Raw genomic sequence first — 25,543 nt, 5'->3', positions numbered from 1 at the left:
CTTACCGGTGGAGGGTGGTTCCCAATCGGTTACCGATTGCACCTTGTCAGGATCCATGGTAAGTCCATGGTGCGAAATTATATAGCCTAGGAAGGTCAACTGTTTTTGGTGAAATTCACATTTAGACACCTTAGCATAGAGCAGATTGTCTCTGAGGCGTTGAAATACTTCTCTCACCAAGGCAACGTGTTCGTCCATTGTTTTAGAGTAAATAAGAATATCATCCAAATAAACCACCACGTCCCTATACAACAAGTCATGTAGGATCTCATTAATGAATTGCATGAAGACCCCCGGGGCCCCTTTTAATCCAAAAGGCATCACTAAGAATTCATACATGCCAAAGCAAGTGGAAAAGGCAGTGAGAGGCACATTGCTCTCTCGAATCCTGATTCTGTAGTAGGTTTCTACCAAGTCAAGTTTTGTAAAAATGCGCCCTTCATTTAATTGTCCCAAGAGGTCCGAGATCAGAGGGATGGGATAGGCATTGGATTGGGTGACTGCATTGAGTTTTCGAAAGTCGATGCATAAGCGCAAGTCACCCGTCTTTTTGCGCACAAAGAAGGCAGGGGCCGAAGAAGGGGCGGTAGATGGCCGAATGAAACCCCTCGCTAAATTCTTGTCCAAGAATTCACGTAACATAGTACGTTCGGTAGCGCTCATGGGGTAAATCTTACTTTTGGGCAGTCTTTCATTTCCCACCACTTCGATAGCACAGTCTGTCTGGCGGTGGGGGGGGGGGCAGTACATCACATCCTGTACATAAGTCACAGCTGACTTATGGCAACCCTATAGGGTTTTCAAGGCAAGAGATGTTTGGAGGGGGTTTGCCATTGCTTGCCTCCGGATGGACTGAGATTCTCAGAGAACTGTGACTGCCCCAAGGTCACCCAGCAGGCTTCATATGTAGGAGCAGGGATTAGAACTTGGTTAAGAGTCCGCTGCTCTTAACCACTACACTACATTGGTTCTCTTCTTGTTCTTTTACCAACAGAGAAACTTCTTGGAAAGAATGTGGGGGCTTTGTAGCCCAAAGAGAGCACTTCTCCACTGGCTGTCCAAGAATAAATTGCCAATTTTCTTGTACTGATACAATGCTGATCTTTATTCTTGATTACCAAAGTGTTTGTCTAAAACCCAGCTTTCATTGTTGACAGGTACAACTTTTTAAAAAATGGAGAATAACCAACCTACCAGTCACCAACCTGAACAACAATTGCAAGTTCCTATAAACTGCTCTGAAATTTTACCTACTCAGAATGGCTTGGAGAAACTAAATGAAGAATCAACTTCTGTGCCTCCATCCCCTGAGAATGCAGCACATTCTCTGCCCGAAATAAAACTCTGCGATATATCTGAGGAGCTGAACCGACAGCTGGAGGACATTATTAAAACTTACGGGTCAGCTGCCAGTCTGATCGAGGAAAGAAATACTAAAGGAACAGACAAGCCTGAAAAGAGAGAATCGTTTAATAATGATGATGGAGAATATGAAGATGCCCATGATGAGGCCGAGAAAGAACAGGCAGCTTCTGGGGATGCCTCTGGATCAAAGGAATCCAGTATTCATAAGGAACAGAAACTAGAAAAGAAAATGCTGAAGGGACTAGGCAAGTAGCTGCTTGTGTATCTGGAATGCAGAACTGAATATGATTCACTGGCTATATCTGGAAAGGCACTGCTGTGGACTGTTAGCCTTGCAATGCTTGACAGAGATAGCACAAATTCTTATCTGGTCAGCGGCGAAAAGTCATGACTGTTAATAACAGGGCTTTCTTTGAATAGCTAAATGCCTAAAAAATGGAAGTAACTCAAGACTGAATCAGGGAATACATGGCAATTGACTGTTCTGGATTACACCAGTCTGTACATATCAAAGCCCGATTTTTGTATGTTGCAAATGCAGCTGGCTGGTCTGGGATATATAAGAATTCTCCCATAGCCAAACTACAGCTGGAATAAATAGTTATTTCATCGGTTCTTGTAGGTTATCCGGGCTGTGTAACCGTGGTCTTGGTATTTTCTTTCCTGACGTTTCGCCAGCAGCTGTGGTAGGCATCTTCAGAGGAGTAACACTGAAGGACAGTGTCTCTCAGTGTCAAGTGTGTAGGAAGAGTAATATATAGTCAGAAAGGGGTTGGGTTTGAGCTGAATCATTGTCCTGCAAAAAGTAACAAAGGTAATGTGCTAATCATTGTCCTGTAAGTATCCAGATAATGTGCTAATGAGGGTGTGGTATGTTAATATGGAACCATTATATCCTGAAGTGATCTGTTAATGTGTGAAATCCAAAGCTAATCTGCATGGCTATTGTTGACTGTAGTCTTTGTTAGTCTGGAGGTTTTCAAGACAGGAAGCCAAGCCTTATTCATTCTTAAACTCTCTAAGAAAATACCAAGACCACGGTTACACAGCCCGGATAACCTACAAGAACCAATGAACTCTGACCGTGAAAGCCTTCGACAGTTATTTCATCATTCCTCCAGCTTGTCCTTACACAAAACATCACATCAATTTTAAAAATGCATGAACAGAACCTCTGCAACAATGTAGAACAACCCATTAAAATAGGTACTACATAATCCCTCCGGCGTAGATTTTTAAAAGAAATTTTGCATGCAAAATGTTGTTTGCCTTTCAAAGTACAGAAACAAAAACAATGATCAACTTGAAGTTATGCCTAACGTGTGTATTCACATGAAGGAGACTGAGGTGGCAGAACCATGAGGGGAAAGAATGGACTGTACCACTTTAGACTGCTCATGGAAGGCTCATACAAGAGGGGCCGTGGCTCAGTGGTAGAGTATCTGCTTGGCATGCAGAAGATCCCAGGATCAATCCCTGGCACCTCCAGTTAAAAAGAGCAGGTAATAGGTGATGTGAAAGACTTCACCTTGAGACTCTGGAGAGCTGCTGCCAGTCTGAGTAGACAATACTGACCTTGAGGGACCAAGAGTCTGATTCAGTGTAAGACAGCTTCTTGTATTTGCATGTGTGCACATTTCAAACACTGTCTTACATTAAAAATTCCCCACGCAGAGAAAATCAGCTCAGCAATGAAAGAGAGAGGGTAGGAGTTTTCTCTCTGCTGTGCTTGTTTTCAATTTGCGCTGAATTGTTTTATGCAAAGGAATATTCAGAGCTGGAATCCTCCACCTGCACTTTATTCTGCCACCACAGGGCTCTGCCATCTCATTACTACCATTCTCCTGCAAGTATGACCCAAGATGGTTACAGTCCAAAGTACAGTCTGTAAGGTGACCTTTTTTTCTTTCCTTTGTTACTTGCTTCAGGGAAAGAAGCTACCCTGCTGATGCAACATCTGAATAAGCTTAATACACCAGAAGAGAAGCTGGAGATTTTATTTAAGAAGTATGCTGAGCTGGTTAGTATAGCACTTATGGAAATCTGGGGGTGGGGAGGTGAACCCTTGGCTTGAAAAGATGTAGCAGAGATTAATGCTGTACTTTTAAGATCCTACTTAAGTGACAGAAGAGGAAACCGTAGTCTCTTTGATCCAGTTCTGTTATTCATTCTCCTCTCTTGCCTGATATGGAGACACCTGAAAGTCTTCACCTGGAAAAGAAGGGAAGGATGGACCGTAGAAATTGCAGCTCATCCTTCACAAGCGACCTGCAGTAGAAAGCACTAAACTCTGGGTTGCTATCTAACAGCTTTAGCTGCAACTCTTGAATATAGCTGCATACATAACAAGATTAACATACTGATGATGAGCCTGTATATTCTGGGGTAGGGGTAGAGTGCACAATAACAAATGGGGAAAATGTTTCGGTGCATTTTGGAAAGTCTGAGTCTTATATCTGCATGTGTGACCCTTGCTCCTCATGACTGCTTAAATCTGACTGGGTCTAAAAGGTAGTAAATGCCTCCTTGTCATCCCTGCCTTGAAACTCGTGGTGGTGCACCCACTCCTAAAGAAATCTTCTCTGGGATCCAGGAGATTTGTATAACTATCATCCAGTCTCATAAATACCATTCAGTAAAGTGACTGAACAAGTGGTGGTGGAACAGCTGCAAGGATTCCTGGATAAAACAGATCCTTCCCAATGCAGGCAGGCCGTGGTCACCCTGGTGGACGACCTGCACTAGGAGAGTTATTGGGAGGAACGCAACCCAGTTAAACCTCTCGGTGCCTTTCAGTACCATCAATCATGGTATCCTTCTGGATCACCTTTTTGGGTTAGGACTAGGAGAACTGTTTTGCGGTGGTTTTGTCCTACCTTGAAGGAAGGTTCTAGAGTGTGGTGTTGGGGGACTGCTGCTAAGCCCCTTGATCTCTGGCCTAGGGAGTCCTACAAAGTTCCATCTTGTCCCCCATGCTTTTTAATATCTACATGAAGACTTTGGGAGACGTCATCCAGTAATTTGGGCTATGTTGTCACCAGTATGCGGATGATACTTAGCTCTGTCTTGCACTTCCAGCAGGTTCCAGGGAGGCTGTGGAAAATGAACTAGTGCCTACAGGTGGTTTTGGAAAGGATGAGGGCTAATAAGACAAAATTTAATACTGACAAAACGAGATGCAACAAGTGGGCAGAAGGACTGACCCTGTTCTGAATAGGATTGCACTCCCCCTAAAGGAGTAGGTTTCATAGGTGTAAACTATGGGGGGGCTGAGGGGCTCGAAAGCACAGTCAAGTCATAATTCAGCTGAATTATGGCAACCCCATAGTTTAGCCTCACAAATAGCTGCTTGTGCCCCTCCCCCCAACCATAGTTGTCAACCACAGGCATAAACGATGGGGCAGCTGAGGGGCTTGAGACCCCCCCCCCAAACTTGGCCTGGGGGCTGAACCCCCCGGGCAACCAGTGCCTACATGAGGGGCTCAGTTACAAGGGCAGCTGAAGCACAGTCCTGTCCTACCTTCCTGTTGTATCATATTACAATTTCCATGATTCTTTGGGGCTTTGTTCCTGTTTGCTAGTATGTATTTGTGTATTTATTATACAATTTATACACTGCCTTAAAAAACCTGTTCCTATGGCCCAAACAAAGGATCTTGCCACTGAACTCTGCAGGTTTGTTCCCATCCACAACTACTTCAGGTTTGGTGAGGAGTTATACCTTCAAATCAGCGGCACAGCTGTGGATACCCGCATGGCTCCACAGTATGCCAATATTTTCATGGCGGATCTAGAACAGCATTTTCTGAACTCCTATCCATTGACACCTCTCCTCTACCTGATATTAATTGATGACAATTTCTTTGTCTGGACTCATGGCAAAGAAGCCCTCAAAAGATTTCACCGGGCTTTCAAAAACTTCCACTTCACAATCAATCTATGAATTTGTCTGAACAAGAAATAAGTTTCCTAGACACCACAGTATGGATACACAAGGGACACACAAGCACCACATTATACTAGAAATCAACAGATCAGCAAACATATCTACATGCCTCCAGGTACCACCCCAACCATATCCAACAGTCCATTGTATATAGCCAAGCCCTACACTATAGTCATATGTGCTCCTACCCCTCAGAGATACTCACTTGAAGGAGCTACAGCAAGCATTTTTGCCACTACAGTATCCTGATGATATAGTAAAAAAGTTGATTGGAAAGGCCACAATGATACCCAGGCACAGCTTGCTACTAGACAAACCCAAAGAAAATGACCATAGAACACCTCTGGTGGTCACATACAGCTCACAACTCAAACCAGTCCAACCTATTGTTATTAACGACCTACAACCAATTCTGCATTGTGACACTTCCGTCTTCAGAGAAGAGAGCTTCTAATGTGAAGCAAAAGCCAGGCCGACAGTACCAAGATACTTGGAAAAGAACCTATGAATGCCTCTCTTATGATGTGGCAACGGAAAAAGCATATTGTGACATCTGTCGCTTAGCAGCAAATGACATGAATGTTCCTCTTCCAAACACATCAAGAGACAAGGATGTGCATGAAACTTTTGTTCAAAATGGCTTCTCGAACTGGAAGAAGTCACTGTTTAGATTTCTGAACCATCCTACTTCTAATTTGCACCGTGCAGCTGTCCAAGCTATAATCTCTATTAAAGCAGGAATAAACGTACAGAGCAATTTTTCAGAAGGCCACCAGAAGCAAATGCAAGAAAGGCACTGCTGACAATTTTAGCATCAGTAAGGTACCTTGCCTGTCAGGGCATTGCAATATGCAGCCACGAGGAGGAAGAGTCAAACCTGAAACAGCTCTTGCTACTACGTGCTGCAGACGTTCCATAGCTGAAATCATGGTTGAATCGTACAAACTACAAATGGATTTCACCTACTATCATAAATGAAATGCTTGAGATCATGGCTCACAATGTTCTATGTACACCAGTGAGAGAGATTAAAGCAGCTGTTTATTACAATGTAATTGTTGATGAGACCACAGATATCACCACACAAGAACAGCCCCGCGCAATCCAGGGGCCTTCTTTCCTCTCCTTCCCCCCCCCACCGCCATTCCCACTTTCAGCTAAACACTTCTCTGGGCACATGGATGCAATTCCTCCCCCCCCCATCCTGTCTATCATTAAAGGGCAATGGGTTCCACACCTATAGAAAATAGAGGGAAGCTTTGAGGAAAGCGCTGCCTTGCCCCCCCCCCCCCAATTTGGAATCTGACTGTTCCAAAAGCAGAACAGAGCAAGGGTGGAAGAAAAATGGAGGAGACCAGAGGGACTGGGGGTTGTTTTTTGCACTGGGGCTGGTGAACCGCACGAGGTAATCTGGAGTTGGGGCGGAGCTGGGGGCAGGCATAAACAATGAGCCTGTTGGAAGGGGAGGCCTCCTGCAAAAGGGACAGACCAAACCGTTGTCAAATACAGCGTGCTTTGTTCCCATGAAAAACCAAAACTACAGATAATTGACGGGGATAAATCGCGGCCATGAAAAAAACATTTAAAGCATGTTTTTTTTTAGTCCGTGGCAAAACAGAAGCAAAATCTACCGTGAAAAATGCCCCTTTGATTTAGAGAGTTCTACTGTTCCTAGTGCAGAAAGCCTGCACAATGTGATCCTCATCAGTTTCAATCTCCTAAGGATTTCTACAGGAAAATCTTTTATGAAGTCATTGATAATAACTAGAGCAGTTTACACAATCACTTTTCTTCAGAAGTGAAGCAAAATTGAAAAGTTTGCCATAGGAGAGGATGATAGTACATACATTCTAAACTTTTACAAAACTGCCTTGGATGCTGCCCGACTACAGCTTCATTTGCATATGTTTTTGGATATTGCAAGGGAGAATATTTGATTTTACTTTAATTTTAAAAATGTAAATAAAGAAACAGTTTGCATTGTTAATTAAAAGTTAAAGTTGTATTTCAGCTGTCTTAAGAACATTTGTTGAAGCCCCCCAAAATTTCTGGGGAGCCCCTCCCTAACTCCCCCATAGCCCCTCCCTGTGATGTCACTGGCTCCTCCCCATGATGTCATAGCAATGTCTCTTTCCCAGCCCCAGCCCCCCCCCCCCCCGGGAAATTGGAAAGTCTATACCCCTGGCCTGAGTTTTTTAAAAAGTCGCAATTAAAGAGCTCCCTGAAATGTGAGGCAAGGGCGATCCGACTTGGACTTGACTTCTAAAGTGGGAGGTTATCATGAAGCCAAAAAAAGTGGGCCACTTCAGACTGGAACACGTGGGTAATGACCAAGCACAAAAGACCAGAATTTCCCGACAGAGTGGTTCCTCAGTGGAACAGGCTTCCTTGGGAGTTGGTGGGCTCTCCTTTGGAGGTTTTTAATCAAAGACTTGATGGCCATCTGACAGCAATGCTGATTCTGTGAACTTAGGCAGACCATGAGAGGGAGGGCAGGAAGGGATGCGTCAGTGCTTGGTTCTCGTGGCCCTTTTTTTACATGCCTAAGTTAATGCCGATTATTACTTTGGGGTCAAGAAGCAATTTTCCTCCAGGTCAGATTGGCCAGGGATTCTGGAGGGTTTTTGTTGTTGTTGTCATCTTCTGGGTGTGGAGCAGAGGTCACTGGGGGTGTGGGGGGGAGGTAGTTGTGAATTTCCTCCATTGTGCAGAGGGTTGGACTAGATGACCCTGGAGATCCCTTCCAACTCTGTGATTCTGTGATTCAAGATGGACTAGTAGTCTTACTCAACATGACAGATGGTGATATGCAAACATTAGCATATGTTAATACTAATCTCTGTGACATGAAAAGGTTCACTTGCTGATTTGTGGCTACCAAACTGTTGTTAGAGACACAGGACCAGGTCAGGCCACATTTTCTGGCTAACTGGAGACACAATTCATGGGGGCACCAACCGGTAGTGGAACCCCCAGCACAGACATGTGTGGCTCTGATATACATGTATCAGAGAGGAAAACTTAAAACAATAATGCTTTCTAGAGGCAAAAATTACTGTTTGCCAACAAGAATAATGGCTAGATTGAAGCACAACAATGGTTTAACTGGAGCACTTGCTATGACATCATCATCTAGGTAGATGCATGAGATCCGATTGATCCACATGGGAGAAGAATGTCTGGAAATGCCTTAAATTATACCCTAAATGCCACTTTTTTTATTCTGAAAATATTTAGGCATGAATAAAGATGTGCATCTTTTTTACAAAGGTATCTGGCTGGATCTTATGATTCAGTTCCACTAACAGAGGAATGCCCTGGCCTGGATGGCAGAGGCAAGCCTGATCTTGTCAAATCTCAGAAGCTAAGCAGGGTCAGCCCTGGTTAGTAATTGGATTGGAGATCACAAAGGAATTCCAGGGTTGTTGTGCAGAGGAAGGCAATGGTAAAACCACTTCTGTGAGTTTCTTGCCTTGAAAACCCTACAGGTTTGCCATAATTTGACTGTGACTAGATGGCACTTTATACACACAACAGTGGAACCTTTTTTTCATTCAAGGAGCCTTCCAGTTCCATCATCTGAATGTGTTTCTTCTGTCGACACAAAAATAAAATGTTCTCTCTTGCAAATCAGAGCTCATTTTCTTTTAAATAAACCACTGTTGCTGTTTTGCTTGTTTATGATTGTTGTTGTTGTCTGATTGCGTAGTTGGAAGAACATCGTACTGAGCAGAAAAAGCTGAAGTGTCTGCAGAAGAAGCAGGCACAGCTTATAAAAGAAAAAGACCAGTTGCAGAGTGAACATAGCAAAGCCATCCTCGCCCGGAGCAAACTGGAGAGTCTCTGTAGGGAGCTCCAAAGACACAACAAAACCCTGAAGGTGAGTCAAAAAAGAACATGTTGATAATACTAACTTGTTTAAACTGTCCTGGCTCTCAGTTGAGGAATCCTTGGAGTTGTGTGGTCCTTTGATACAGTTAAGAATTCCAAGAAGTCTTAAGAAAACATGAAACTCAATGGTCTCTCGTATGACCCATGTCTCTTGTCTTTAAAACCCAGTGGGGTCTCCATGAGTCAGCTGTGACTTTACTGCAAAATATATATAGAATGACATCATACAACTATCATATGCATCAGATTCAAACACAAGCACCCTTTCAATGTTACAGTGACCTACTGGAGCTACTCTTCCTCGCTGCATCTGCTCTAGCATTAATCCGGTACAATAAAATAATGTGGGTGCTAAATATTCTAGAAATTACTAATATTCACGTGGTTTTTCCCCCCTCTCGATATAGGAGGAGACTCTTCAGCGGGCAAGGGAGGAAGAGGAGAAAAGGAAGGAAATCACCAATCACTTCCAGGGCACGCTGAACGATATCCAGGCACAGATTGAGCAGCAAAGTGAGCGAAACATGAAACTGTGCCAGGAGAACACGGAGCTGGCAGAGAAATTGAAAAGCATCATCGACCAGTATGAAGTCAGAGAGGAGGTGAGAGCACCGTGACTCTCAACACACGCGACACACAAGGGTGAACTTGATTTGGGTCTCTTGCCATGATCTCCAATGCTGATTTCCCTTGCCAGCCATAGGCTACTCTAAAGCAGCAGAGAGAGCACAGGCAATGTATCTATTCAAATAACACTTCTCATTTCACTACATATTTGCATAGCAGCTGCAAAAAAATATTAAAGTATACACAGCAAAACCAATTTGCTTGTGTCACAAATGTAGGCTTATTACTTTGATGGTTAATTGTGTGGATTGCAGAATGTAGCATAGTTAGAAATGTATTCATAGATAATTTTTAAATCTTTGTCAAGTGTTTTCTACTTTTACTGCCTGTATGTAAGATTAATATTCAGTCATCATTTTGAAACATTTTCAGTAATATATGTCATTATGTCCTGTGGTAAAAGGGATATTTTCCCCACACACGCACACTCACTTGACTCTATAGGTGCCAGCATTGCTGAATTTAAAAATAAAGTGCATGATTATCTGTTTTCTTCTAGCACCTTGATAAGATATTTAAGCACCGAGAGCTTCAGCAGAAACTGGTGGATGCCAAGCTGGAACAGTCACAGGAACTGATGAAAGAAGCAGAGGAGCGGCACCACCGAGAGAAGGAATATGTACTTACCTGTTTCATTTTTTTATGCATCGGTCCGCTCAAATAGCCACTTGACATTTTAATTAGTCGTCCCTGGTAAGCTGAGGCAGGCTTATGTGGGACTCTCAGTGGTCTTCCGTACAGCCACTCTCAGGCCCACGTTGGGTTAGCTGCATTGGTGTGGATATATGACACTGCTTTCCCAGAACTGTCCACTCTTGGTGGTGGTGGTGGTCTTCTCTATCTCCCAGCCATGCTTTCTGAGATCCCTTAAAGGGAGGCATGAGAGACTGAACTGGGACCAAGGCATATGCTCTACCACTGACTAATGATTACTCTCCTAATTAAAAGATTAGATGCTCCCTTGAAGAATCCCATATACATATCTCCTATCCTTCCTCCAAGGTGCTCAGGGCATACCTGACATTATCCAATTTTATCTCCACAACAACCCGTGATGTCAGTTAGGCTGGGAAAAAGTGATTCGCCCAGGGTCACTTCGTGAGTTTCATGGCTAGGAAAGAATTTGAAGCCCCAGCCCCAGTCAATAGGCCTCTGACCCTGCTGTAGGCGTGGGCCCTGGGACATTCAGAAATAACAGCCACCCAAACATTAATTTACCAAAGGACGAAAAACATTGGGCAGTGTTTTAATGTCTCTCATTCCATATAGACAGACATTAAGGTGGTCTCTGATTCTTCTTCCCAGAGTATCTGCTGTCCCAACCATTAGTATAAAGTACAGTTATGATTTCTAGAATCCTGGCTAGGACCAAGGATTGGATCCATCACAAACATTGCAGGCTACTTTTTTGTTATGTGTTTGTCATGAAAATGTTTTAGTGTGCCATAATTTTCAAGAACTCACCTGCACCCTAAGCAGATTCTGCATCCTCCCTAGCACTTTGCAAATCGCATGCACTTTTCCTCTCTTTCTTTAGAAGAGCTAAAGCAAGAGCCATCGGCAACAGAAGAGCTCTGCTGCCTCCCAGTGGCCTGCTTCCTCTCTACACACTCCCCTTAAATATTTCTGTGCAGTTCATCATTGAGAAAGCAATGAGAGTCACATTACTAAAATGAATGTACAGGGCAATGCACTTATCCTTATAACCTAAACATCCTTTGGCACACATTTCCAGTGATTCACATCTCTTGCTTTTAGATGGTTTTCCTGGACTCCTAGCATATGACACATATTAATTTCCAACTTCCCAACTGTAAGTTGCTGCTAGCTGGTGAACAGACCTGCCTCAAATTTCCTTGGTATGCCAAGATTCAGTTTAGCATCAGTGCTGAGAGAATATGAAGTAACATAAACCAATCATTTCAGGAAGCAGATTCCTAGGATCAGCTCCAGGTTTTTACTTGTGAGAGCGCATACACGTGCACACTCAGATAGAGAGCGGGCTGATCCCAGAATATTAGCCACCAGACCAGTTCAAGCCTCACCCAAGGCTGCCAAGAGTCACCATAGGACCTCAGTCAAAGATTCCCACTTGAACCCCCCCAACACATACACATGCCCCATCCAGAATCAACCAAGGCATGACATGAAAGCATAATTCTCCATGAACCCCCAGAGTGACCAGGACTCCCAGGAACTTGTTCCCCCTCTCTCAGGGACTATAGCCTTGTCATGAAGCTACACAAGCCTTTAGGCACCATGACTAGTCGTTACTGATGGACCAGGGTACTTTAATGATATTGTTCATGTGGCCGATTCGGCCCTGAACAATATCACACTGAGACCAAAATAAAGAAAAGAATCTAAATAACCCACAAGGAAATTCGTATTTTTTAATCTTAATTGATTGGGAAAGAAATTTGGCGACTGCCAATGTAGTGTTAAAATCCACACCTGCTAAAAGAACCCTCAGATTATCCAGGTAAGAGACAGATTCCTGAATAAAAGGCTTTATCTATCTGTCTGTCGCCTTGTTGAGCAAGTCACAGCTAAACAAGAAATGCTGAAGAGTGTCTATTTGGCCAGAACCACATTGACATACTCTCTCACAGTACAGTACCCTGTTTAAATGACCTATTAACTCCCCTGATGGGATGGCATTCAGTCTAGCCAACATAAATAATCGTCTGTATTGCGGGATTGTCAGGAAATCAAAGTACATTGGGAAGGATTGCGGCAAGTTTAGACCTAGGTAAGAACACCCTACATGCTCTTATTATACTACTTCCAGAATCCAGTTTTTGCAAGCAGCTCAAGATGGAAGAAAGAGCTGACGATGACCCATGCTCTTTTAGGTCAGAAAGAGATTCCTAAAGGCTGGATATGACTTTCAACCAGTTTACTCCACGGGGCTTGATAGGAATCAACTTGAAGGAGATGTAAATATCCATTCAACTCCGTGGAGAAGTAAATCTTAACCCAGAATCTAAAGGTCGCAGCCCAAATCCAAGCTTCAAGAGAGCTAAGGCCCAGTTCAGCATGCAGTGATACCCTAGCAATACAGTTAGGAGCACCAGTAATTTTACAAAGAAAATAATTCAGAAGGGAATCAATAGATTCTCCACAAGCTTCAACCCAGATAGATGCATTGTATCAAAACTGTGATCCTATTTTATTGTTGAATACTGTGATGGCAGCTGGAATGTATTGGCCACCTTTAGAGTAGAAGAAGCTGATTATTGCCTTTATGGCAGTGAGCGCTTTGATCCTTGCATTTCTGATATGAGTTGTCCAGAACATATTGGACTGGAAATAAACTCCAAGATATTTAAACTGAGTGATCTGATCAATAAGGTTACCATTAACACGTCAAAGATGTCTCTGCTGGCATGAGGACCCAGAGAACTGCATCACTTTAGATTTACTGTAGTTTATAGTCAACCCCTCTGAGCAGCAGTATTCTGTGAAAGCGCTCAACGTAGACCCACTAGGGATCTAGAAAGTAGCAGTGTATCATCAGCATACAGTAGGAGTGAAATAGGAGTTTGCACCAGTACAGGGAGATGGAACTGTTGGTTATTTAGTCCAAAGGCCATATCGTTGATATAGAGACTGAACAATGTAGGGGCCAGCAGACAGCCCTGCCTTACTCCCCTTTGAATAGAAAAGGAATTGGACAGATGCCCTTCTGAACAACAGCGAACCTGGGCAGCCGAAGATTCATATAGTTTTTGTATTAGCCACAAGAGTCTCCCGTCGATTGTGGTCCTCCTTAATTGTTCCCATAGATGCTTCCTAGGGACTGAATCGAAGGCTGTTTGCAGATCGACAAAGGCCACATATAGGCATCTTTTTGTAACAGTCGTGTATTTCTTAGCTAGGTGATATAGCAACATGCAGTGATCGATGGTTGATCATCCTTTAATAAAGCCTGCCTGCTCTGGGCCAATAATGTTCTCTGTGGAGATCCAATCAAGTAAGCAACGCAGCAGGACAGAAGGAGGATAGAAGCATGAATTTTCCCCAGTACTGATAGTAGACTGATAGGCCAGTTGTTACTCGGATCATTTTTGTCCCCTTTCTTATGGATAGGGACAATTATTGCACTTCACCTTATGTTAGGGATTTGACCTGTTTGATTAAGATGGACCAGTGTGTGTGTGTGCATTAGGTGCCGTTAATTCACTTGCAGACTGAGGGCTGCAGCTTCCTTTATTGAGCCAATCCATCTCATGTTGGGTCTTCCCCTTTTCCCGCTGTCTTCAACTTTTCTAGCATTATTCTCTTTTTTAGTGAGTATTGCCTTCTCATAAGGTGACCAAAGTACAGTAATCTCAGTATAGTCATTTTATCTTCTAGGGAGAGTTCAGGCATGGTTTGATCTAGAACCCACTTATTTGTCCTTTTGACGGTCAACGGTATCCATAAAACTCTCCTCCATCAACACATTTTAAACGAATCAACTTTCTTCAGGTTAGCTTTCTTAATTGTCCAACTTTCATACCCATACCAGCAATACATCCTTACACTTAAGAATCTTTTCTAGCTTTTCTTTTCTAGTTCCTTCATGGCTGCCCTTCCCAGTCTCAATCTTCTTCTGATTTCTTGGTTACGGTACCCTATTGGTTGATTATGGAGGCAAGGAACTCTTGAACAATTTCAAATTCTTCATTGTTGACCTTAAAGTTGTGTAATTCCCCTGTATTCATTACCTCTTGATGTTCAGCTGTAATCCTGCTTTGGCTCTTTCTGCTTTAACCTTCATCAGTAATAGTTTCAAGCCTTTGCTATTTTCTGCCAGTTATGTGGAGTCATCTGCATATCTCAGATTGTTAATGTTCCTTCCACCAATTTTCACTCTGCCCGCTTTGCTTATGATATGTTCTGCATACATATTGAACTGATAGGAAGATAAAATACATCTTTTTCTGACACCTTTGCAAATTGGAAACCATTCTGTTTCTCCATATTCTACCTGAACAGTAGCCTCTTGTTCAGAGTATAGGTTGCCCATCAAAACAATCACATGCTGTTGCACACCCATTTCTTTTAAAACCAACCATAGCTTTTCATGATACACATATGAAACACAAACTGATTTTCTTGTGAACTTTCCTTGTATGCTCCAGTAACCAACTGAAATTTGCAATATGATCTGATGGACCTAGCCTCCATGAATCAGCCTTTTTAAAGCCATCTGTGCTCGTGACCATCATATGTAACAATAATTTCAGACAGCAGATCCCAGGCTCATTTTTCTTCCTTCAAGGTTATTTAAAAATATATTGAGTAGAAATTATATTTTAAGGGTTTTTCTCCTAGCTTTCAGATGCTCTAGGAAATTTTACTTTTGCCATGCAGTGGTATTAGGGAAGGAGCACCAGGGGCCTGTGAAGATGAAAAAGTTGTATTCCACCCCTAGTTCCTCAATGGATTGCCACAATAGATAGATACAGACTGTCATATTATTCACCTGATAACTGCAGCAGTTTCATGATATCCTGTATCTTTAGCGAATCCTGGTAAAATCTCCTATGTCTCATGGAATGGGGAGGAATCTGCCTCATGGGGAGATTGTAAATTCATGAATGGCTTGTTCAGTGTCCTTATGAATCCAACAATGGAATAAAGCTGGATCCATAAGAAACATGAACTGTTGCAATTAAAAACAAAACAACAACAAACAAATGAGCAGCCCTGTGTTCAATTATTTCTTTCCACTTTCATAACATAGTACAACTTAGCGGTACCCTGATGTCATCATGCTATGTGATTGCTCCTCCCAACACCAGTTACAGGTATGGGAATGGGAAAATGCTTAGTAATAAGAGAGATGGGCCCGAGGTCTCTCAGTGAGCTTCATGGCCAAGGGAAAAGTTGAACTCTAGTCCGACACTACATCTGCACTAGCTCTAATACACTGTACCACAACTACAGCCTGGAAGGTGAGAACACAACATATATTGGGTGACAGCCCTGTGTTACTATGCTCCTATCCATCTGGGAGTCTTATGACTTACAGGCTCTGTGTGTCCCCCTTATTCCCTACAGCTGCTGCAGCATCTGCTACCATTAGAAATCCAAATGATTGTTGAGCTCCACCAACTGATATCATGCCTTTGGCCAAGTTTAATAAATCCACATGTCTTGATAGTAGTCCCATAGGGCCTATTAAAAGCAATGAAAATTGTTTGCGAGCATAAGTTAGAATTAAAACTTTTTTCCCATTGGTTACTTACTACATAGTGTCTTTAATTAGTAAGCCAGTTTGGATGGGGATGTATGTGAGGGGGGAGAACAATCCTCTGGAGGTCAAACTAAGCCTAGCCTCAAGCAGTGGAATCTTAACAAGACTCTTTGGGCATTTTGTGAGTCCAGGCACAGACACCAACCTGTGTGTGTAGAAACTGCATTCAATAGTAATGCATTCTTTATGAACTGGTTTCTGCTTTAAGTCCTCCCTTGTTTCTGCTTCATATTTTATAATAAAAAAATACCAGTTTCATCATCTGGCTGGCCAGGTTGGTTTCCAAATATTACTTTAAACACACACACACACACCTACCTGTTGGTCCAGAGTGCCTCTTGAAGTTTTGCTTCTCTTACAGGCTAACTTCTGGTTTTTTATTGTTCTTTAGGAATAAATACATTTGTTGTGGGACATAAATAAGAAAAGAGAAACTCATTAGTAAGCCACAATGGATTACATGCATAAATGATTTCTGCCTCATCAGTTCTGTCTGGTTATGGCGGAGGCCTTTTGTATCTGGCATGAGACCTCCAGAGGGTCCCAGCTGGAATATGTGACAACACAGCCCTGGTGAAATTTTAAGTGATACTAACACCCAGGCAGTTGGCTGGATTAATGACTAGCTTGAAAACCAACTTGGCCCGAGGCTATTCAGAGTTTTGTTTCATACCATTAAACACAGCCAACTTGTAATTCCCCCACAGGATTTCATTTTAATCTCTGCTGTTTTTCCTCTAATGAAGGAAAGAAGAAGAAAAATCAAAACCGCATGAAAAGCCCTTTTATGTATCTAGCTTACCTGCATTGACTTAAGATTTAGAGTGGTTATTTTGAAAGATACTAGACAATATAAGGACTCTATGAATTCCAAAAAAAACCTTTTAATTGCAATGAAGTGCAATTTTTTTTCATTGTTTATTCCAAACCCAGCTACTCAACCAAGCTGCTGAGTGGAAGCTCCAAGCAAAAATGCTGAAGGAACAGGAAACAGTTCTCCAAGCCCAGGTGATTTAGGAGAGGAAATAGCATGGTGTGCTTTCATTTTTCCAAATTTAATATAGCAGACACATAAATGTGGGTTCATGTAGCCGTGTATTATGCTTGTTTCTCTCATCCCATTAATATAGATCAATGCAATGCTTACAATAGAAACACGTACCAAGTTTAACACCAGAGGTATTTGCATGGAGCAGTCCATAATGTACGTTATATGTTGTGGTGAGACAAGAGGGAACACATTTGTGATACTTTATGATAAGGGAGGGATGGAGTATTGATTGTTAGGAATATCACATTCTTATATTTGTTGATTTTTAACTTCAACCAATCGGTTTCTTACGTTGAGCCTAATCCCAACATCCACTGATTCTTGTTCTCCCTTTGTTTAGTGCAAACTACCTTAGTTAAGTGTGCTTAGCAGTCACCTTAATTTGCAGCAAGTCCATAACTTAATTCTATGATCTTAAAAAACCCTTATGGTTAACAGAATAAATTATCAAATAGAGACACTTTCCTTTAATAAAGCACTCCATATTGATTGCCTAGGAGTATATATCCCAAGTTGAGCATCACAGTAATCATACAAAGATGCCTTCTACCTAGTTAGTTCTTCTAGCTCAGTATTGATATTGAGGAGAGAAAATCCTTTCCCAGTACCTGGCTCCTGAGAGTCAAAACAGGCATGACAAAGATCATAGATCTCCATCCAAAAAGTAAGTTGTGTATCGCCTGATTCGGGGAGGGGAGAGGAGGACCCTGTCAAAGGATTCAACCCATTCTGGGCTTTTCCACAGATTTTGCTGTACCCTGACTTGTTAACTGCATCATAAAATCATAGAGTTGGAAGGGACCACCAGGGTCATCTAGTCCCACCCCCTGTCCAATGCAGGAATTTCACAACTACCTCCCACACACACACACAGTGACTCCTACTCCATGCCCAGAAGATGGCCAAGATGCCCTCCCTCTCATAAACTGCCTCTCAAGAACTGCCTAAGGTCATAGAATCAGCATTGCTGACAGATGGTCATTTCGTCTCTGCTTAAAAACCTCCAGGGAAGGAGAGCTGACCACCTCCCGAGGAAGCATCATGTTTTCCCTTTCCCTACACACTGTATAGGGTTTTTCTCTCTCAAATTTTCCCCAACCACAGCCTTGGTCTGATCCAGCAGGGCCTTTCTTATGTTCTTATGTTCTTAAAGGCGACCTGAAAAAAAACACAGGGAAAACTCAAAGAAAAGAACAAGAAAGCAATGAACAGTGAATTATACGGTGTGTCAGGGAGAGGGGAAACTGATGCAGTTATGAAGTACAGCTTCTACCAAAAGCTCAGTATGGAAAAGTACTCTGTACCACTGAAACCAGACTCCCCCACACGATACTACCATTTTAAAGTGGAGGGGAAAAAAGCCATGATCTCTGTCATCTCTTCTTTGGCTCTGATCAAGCCTGGGACCACCTGCATGCCTAGCAGGTACTCTACCATTGATCCACAGCTCCTCATCTAAAGTAACAGCAGTTGCTTTAAGAAAATGCCACCTGTGTTAAGTAAGGTGCTTTTGTACTTATGTTAAAATAGCAAAGTGAAAAATGAACCAGGTTTATGGTTTATTGTAAGACAGGAAAAAGAGGTGAGGGGAATCAACAATATGGTCCATTGATCAGGAGAAAGGGGGAGCATGGTAAAAGCAGAAAAGTTCCTGGTGCTGACTACTGTCCCTCTCTACCTGGGCAGACATTGCCCTCTCTTATTTAAGCTTAGCCAGCTCAACAACCAGAGACTTGTTCATTTTAAAAATAAAAGTTGGACTTTTCAGGAAGGTTGAATGAAATATCTTGCTGTAAGGTGAACTACCTGATCTGTGAGACTGAAGGTATGCAGTAAATAAGCATTCCTGCCTCGTTCTGTGGCCGCTCCTTCTTCAGCAACCCACCCCCACCCCAGACACCAATATTACATATAGGTGCTTTGCCAGGCTGGCAGCTGAACACAGAATTCCTGTATAGTGTTATGCAAGTTTCATATACAAAGGGCTTATAAGATTAGATCAATACACAACACTGTGGAGCTTAATACTAGAGTAGCAGTAATAGGTAGGGTGACTGGAAAAAGCACTTGCCGACAGAGAAGCCAAAGGAAGAAGGGGCAAGAAAGCAAAGAGAGCGTTCCTGTAAGGGAAAATGAAAAAGATAAATAGGAAAAGGAAAAACAGAAGGTGGAGGTAAGTGTTACTGGAAAGTATGACAAGTGAGACAAATGTAGATAGAAGAAACCAGTATAAGTTTCAAAATGAAAAGCACCAGATGAAGGCAAGGGAAAAAAGCAACAACTACCCCAAGAAAAGGCTACGTGATTATTCTGAATGGTTTGTACGTACAGAAGGCCCTCGGATGGAAAGAGAAAGGCGCTCGGGAGACTCCCTTTTTCAGAGAGCTGAGGCAGTTTGAAAGACAGAGCCTTGCTCAAGATGTGTTGACCTCCCACTTTTGCCTCTGGTAAACAGGGTTTGGAATCGTTAAAAAAAAACCACCAAACATATTTGAGCAGAGGTAACTGTGGGACAAAATAAATATGGCTGTATTTAAAGGAGTACAATTCTTATGTTAGACCACTCTAAAAACCCTGGCCATCATCTGAATAAACCAGATATATGAACTGGGAACTTAGGAGAAGATCAAGGATCTTCCTGGAACACAGGGGCAGGACAGAACATAAAGTAGAAAGTACTGCTACACAGGCACACAGGCTATAATCAAAAATAAAAATCCCTTCAGTTTAAGAAGAGTCAAGGTACTTGCAAATTCACTCATTCTCCACACATAGGAATTGTAAGCAAAGGTTGCCATCTTAATAGAAGTTATGACTTCTATAGTTTTTTTTGTAAATGGAAGAATTAGAAAGTGCCTTAATTCTTCTCTTAAACCAAAGGGTTTTTTAGATTAGAATGTTGTGTTTCTTGAAAAGAAAAATAACTGAATTATACAAACCCACTAGCACTGTGCTCCTAAGAACACTTTCCTGGGACTAAGCCCCATGGTAGACTTCATTAAGAGTCTGAGTAGACCTGTTTAGGATTTTACTGTATCAGGTATGAGGCAGCATATGTTATTTACTTTTATTTTTGCCTTTCCACTGGAGGGCAAGGGCACAAAGAGTACTCCTGTGTAACAAACAGATAAGACAGAAAATTATAGGCTGAGACACACAAATTTTATATATAATTTTATATATCGTTACAAATAAAAGCAGCAGTAAAAAATCCCTCTTCTCTTACTGCACTGCTCACACCGCTTCATCTGCATTCAGCTTGAGGAAGCAGCAGCCATTGTTAGATTGGGAAGGCATTCCATGAAAATCATTTACTTTACCAAATATGCATGGGTGCTTAACTTGAACTGACTTCAAATAATAATTTACATGGGAACCTTGAAACCTCATAGGTTTAATAGAAATTTTTCACCAAAGCAGCGAGGGTGTAGAACCTTGGAATTTTTATCAGAAAATAAACTGGCCAATGGAGGATCTGAAGGCGTGTGTGTGTGTGCGGGTGGTTTTACATTGTATTTTTTTGCAGCTTGATCAGAATACACAACCCCCATGCGGCTTTTCTTTGCCAAATTTCAGTTGGATGCAACCAATCAAAAGAGTTCTCTGGCACAATAATAGAAAAATATCAGGAAAAAAAACTAGCCCCTTCTCCCCTGGCTATAGAATCACCAAGGGGAAAGCTAAATATTCTTGGCTCTACAATTCATATGTGCCAAACAGGTTCAATTCTCTGTGACAGACCTTACTTTATCTGACTCATAAGCAATTTCTGTTTATTCTTTGTTGGGTTTGACGCAGATAAAAAATGATTCTGTAGGGCTAAAACTTAGTAGTTATTGTATTTTCATCTTACACAATAAAAGTAATTATTTGAAGTCTTTTGTGATTATCTTTAACGTGAACCCATCCTGGGATCTGTGAAACTGATCTGGTATTTCCCCCCCTGTGAATGTAGCTTACTCTCTATTCTGAACGGTTTGAGGAATTTCAGAAAACGCTGACAAAAAGCAATGAAGTGTTTGCCAGCTTCAAGCAGGAGATGGATAAAGTGAGTCGTGCGACACCTCCCTAAAACCCATTTTTATGCTGATATTTGAGTAGAGGGGGTCACTGCACTTCCTTCAGCTTCATTTGCCTTTATTATATCAAGACACTTTTGCATGCTTTGCAGGACCAGATAAAAATCGGTTACTGTTTCATTGCTATGTGCAATGGAATTATCAAGACCCAAACCCAGAAAAGAATATGTTGACGTTTTCTATATTTCTGATCCTCATTCTTTAGCAATAAAATTGAGGCAAGAGCCTATGGTGAGGACATTTCTTGCACGCTCAAGAAGGCTGAGGCAATGCAGAGCTGGCCTTCCAAATGGGCAGAAGCAGCACATGGTTTGAGCCACTTTGGGACTATACCACGTCACCTTGTATGTGAAGGGAGATAGAGTGTATGCTAGAAATGGGAAGTTTATGAAGGATATTATACCAAACACAGCTCTTCTCTTATAAAAAGAAAATTCAAAAAGTAATGCACAGTTCTGTTTTGCACTTCACCCTAAGCAGTCATTTATCAAGTGTAAAATGGACATAAATTGCCATCGCATTCAAGGTCTGTGCCCAGTAGTATACATAACTTCACAACAGTTAAGGATAGTAGGAAATATGCCGTCAAGCTAACAGCAGTTGGAGTTGCACACTTCTAAGTCCCTTGACGTCAATGGGCATGGAAGGGTGTAAGTCTGCTTAAGAAGGCACTGTTAGTTATCCAAACACAATGCATGCAAGTTTGGATGTAATTCACTTCGCCATTGTCATAGCATTACTTCTAAGAAAGCCAAATGGCCATGGCAACCATGTGGAAGGTCTACTAGTGATCCTTTGAAGCATTCTTCCTCCTAGAATCTATTTCATTTGGAGTAGAGGCTGCAAAGCAGTTGGTAGAACAGACTATGGACACGATCATGACATGATTGTAAGACATGGGCTATCTGAAACAAGTCCAATTCAAGAATCAGAATCAACACACTGGAAATGATGTCACATACATAACTCACAAATGGTCCTGTGCTAATGTAGCGACATGGCTAGTGTGGTCTTGTTTTCTCCCTAGTCAACAGCTAGTATGCTATGTACAGGACCACTGCATTGCATTTTGGGCAGGGGACTCTTGTGGGCACAGCAACATGGATTGTCTGCTACTGTGCAGCTGGCGTTGTGTATTGTACAACTTGCAGAGAGTGGTGCAGTCCTGTGGCAGCCTCAAATCCTAGATCAAAACTAATTTGCTCCACTACAGCTACTATAGCTATATTGGGCTGATGGATCAATTGGCATTCAATCATTACATACAGATTACAAATGTAGAATGGAGCCAATTAATCAGAAGAAGGGACCCTTAAGATAAAGTGTTCAATGCTTATGGTATCATCTGGGCACAGCTCATAATTCATGCAGTGTAATCATCTTTCCATCTTTCCATGCTACTGCTATATCCAGCTACCACGTGCTTGATTGTTAATATCTTTTCACTGCAGCTATTGGGTAGAGTCATTTATGTTGTGCTCCCATACAAGGCCCATTAAAATATGATGTGGGCTTCTCAAGAGCTATCTTGGAAAACCTGTAGCCTTAAGAAAAGCAAGCTGAAGCACTTGTATAACTCCAGAAAATGTCTGATATCCCTGCTGAGATGTGTACATTTCCTTTCTCTAGATGACAAAGAAGATGAAAAAATTGGAAAAGGATACAGCTACATGGAAATCAAGGTTTGAGAATTGCAATAAAGCTTTACTGGACATGATTGAAGAGGTAGGAAACAAGTTCTTGGACATTTTGTCTTTTAAGAGCATCATCTCAAATTAATTAACCCCAAAGATGTAACCCTAGAGCTTTTACATAAAGTTTTTTTTAATGGCATGTCTCTAAAACAGCCGCTATTGCGAGTATTATGGAGCACTCTCACAAGTTGGTTGATATCACTGGTTGATGAACACAAATCCAGAAACATTGATAGTTGTATACCAGTTTGGTGTGTGAGCAATTCTGGATGTGTATTTAATAATCATGTTGTATATTTATGACCGCTTTGACCTGGATGGCCCAGGCTAGCCTGATCACGTCAGATCTCAGAAGCTAAGCAGGGTCAGCCCTGGTTAGTATTTGGATGGGAGACCACCAAGGAATACCAGGGTTGCTGTGCAGAGGAAGGCACTGGCAAACCACCTCTGTTAGTCTCTTGCCATGAAAACCCCAAAAGGGGTCGCCATAAGTCAGCTGCGACTTGACGGCACTTTACACACACACATATTTATGACCACTGAGGAAGGCCTATTCAAGTCGAAATGCATATGGTCCTGAATTGGTCACTTATATTAAATGTATATCACCTGTATATGAGATTTTTGTAACTGATGTTTATCTATGTAGCCTGCATTCCAGGCCCTGTGTTTTTAACAAATGTATAGTGTATATTTTGTTATAAATATAATTATTTTGTTATAGTTTATAGTTTATAGCTCAACCTTTGAGGCTCTCTATAAATTCCTGGTTGAGTTTTTCCTTCTTCTTTGTTGTCCAAATAAAGATGGGCCCTATTCCTGAAATGGAACAGCTACCAACATGAGAGAGTGGGTAATAACTGGGGTATTTTGTGAGGACTGGGTTATGATAGTGTACAACACATCTCTCTCTCTCTCTCTACCTTTATCACGTGTTTGAAGATGTAACATTTAGTTTAAGCAAGATAAGTTAAAAACGGAGAAATTCTATAAGGCTTTTGCTCCTGACAAATGCAAATCTTGAAAACCAATGGAACTAGCATTACAATGTGGAAGTGACAGTCAAAATATATATACTACCTGCTACAGCAGTAACTTCCTCCCTCACTCTTTTCCCTAACTGTGACCCTTTCACATTGTCGTTCTAAACGGTTGCTATCCGTTGTTGGCCCAATTCCTTGTAAAGCGACATGGGGATGGAGGTTTCAGAAAACATATTTGAATCTGTTATTGACCTGTGTCTGAAGCACTCTGGCCATTTTGTGCTGTGAAAAAGGCGGGGTGGTGGTGGAGCACTTTCACAATCACCACTGACTTGTCAAACTCCTCACTACAGCAATTCAGAAACACAAAGAAGACCTGAAAACAGAAGAAAGGAGTTTAAAAATAATAAAAAAAAGGTCAGCCCCACTTTACAAATGAGACATCAGCAGCTTTATATGGAAAGGTTTTTAAAACAATCCGTTAGCAACTGGGAGCCAAAGTGGTTGCGCCTGAAATGATACACAAAAATCCGTTAGCAACCAGCTGTTAAAATGGATTACGAAGGCTGTTTGAAAGGGACCTAAATATTACTTTCTCTAAAACTTCACCACTTACATAGGTTACAATGAGGATTGAAAAGCATCAAAAGTCTAGAGAACTATGACATCTCTAAAGCCCCTACAATAAGAAGTGTACACTAGACAGTAGTGGTCAAACCAATAGTATGATGTCTCTTGTCAAGCAATTTAAAATTGTGGTGTGTGTATGAGAGAGAGGGGGGGGGGAGGGAGGGAGGGAGAGAGAAGTAATGTGCCCCCGCCCAGCCTTTCCCGTTCTATTATTTTGGCAGTAAATGCTTTCATTTCTTTATCACAGAAATCCATGAGGGCCAAGGAATACGAGTGTTTTGTGGCAAAAATTCAAAGGCTAGAGAACCTTTGTAGAGCACTGCAGGAGGAAAGGAATGTACTGTACAAAAAAATAAAAGAAGCACAGTTCCCTGGAGAGAAAAGGGAAGAAGAAGATGAGGAAGAAGACCAGACCATAGAGGACTCCAGCCTAGGAAGTGAAGCTGGTCCAAGTTCTGCTGTTACAGGCCAGCCTGAAGAGTTGTCAGTTGCTAATGAGATTGTGCTGAAGGATTTGTCTGTTGCAAATGAGAATGCCTTGAAAGATCTGGCTACGGCTTTCATGGTGACCCATCACATGGAAATGCCCCTCACATCGACCTGCAAAGAAGCCAGCAAAGAACCACATGAGCTACCAGCATGTAGCAGCCCACTCTGTTCCCCAGAGCCAGAGTTAACATCACCCACGCACCAAGATACAGGGAGTATTTCTGTGGAGCCAGTGGCATCTATCCCAAAAGCTGAGCAACAAGAAGGAAAAACTGAAGAGCAACCCGTTCAAAACCATCCAGAGCTTCAGTTGCTTGATACCGACATGGAAGAAGTTGATTAGTGTAACATGTAGAAAAAACTTTCTTTTTACAATTCCATCCTTTCTTTTTCTCCTGGAGTTATTTTTACAAAAGAAATTATGGGGCTGGAAACCATTCAGAGATTTGCTGTTCAAGACTGTGAGATTCATCTTGCCAGTATGCCATCAAGTGGCATTAGTAGCGATGGGCTTGGTTTGCCTCATCTAATCAAGACAAAA

The 25,543-nt window shown here is 42.0% G+C and overlaps 1 protein-coding gene across 1 annotated transcript; it reads left to right on the top strand.

The window, feature by feature from the left end:
- The first annotated feature begins 1,171 nt into the window (after positions 1-1,171).
- Positions 1,172-25,543, top strand: TXLNB (taxilin beta). The gene is made up of 9 exons (XM_056853584.1): positions 1,172-1,610; positions 3,294-3,385; positions 9,021-9,191; positions 9,610-9,804; positions 10,329-10,448; positions 17,010-17,084; positions 21,083-21,175; positions 22,836-22,931; positions 24,761-25,543. The coding sequence occupies exons 1-9, from the start codon at positions 1,175-1,177 to the stop codon at positions 25,343-25,345; spliced, it is 1,863 nt and encodes a 620-aa protein (XP_056709562.1). The 5' UTR covers positions 1,172-1,174; the 3' UTR covers positions 25,346-25,543.

This window comes from Euleptes europaea, chromosome 7, assembly GCF_029931775.1.
Source record: "Euleptes europaea isolate rEulEur1 chromosome 7, rEulEur1.hap1, whole genome shotgun sequence".
Classification (NCBI taxonomy): Eukaryota; Metazoa; Chordata; class Lepidosauria; order Squamata; family Sphaerodactylidae; genus Euleptes; species Euleptes europaea.
Note: the sequence above shows the minus strand (reverse complement) of the source record. Positions and strands in the feature narration are given on the sequence as shown.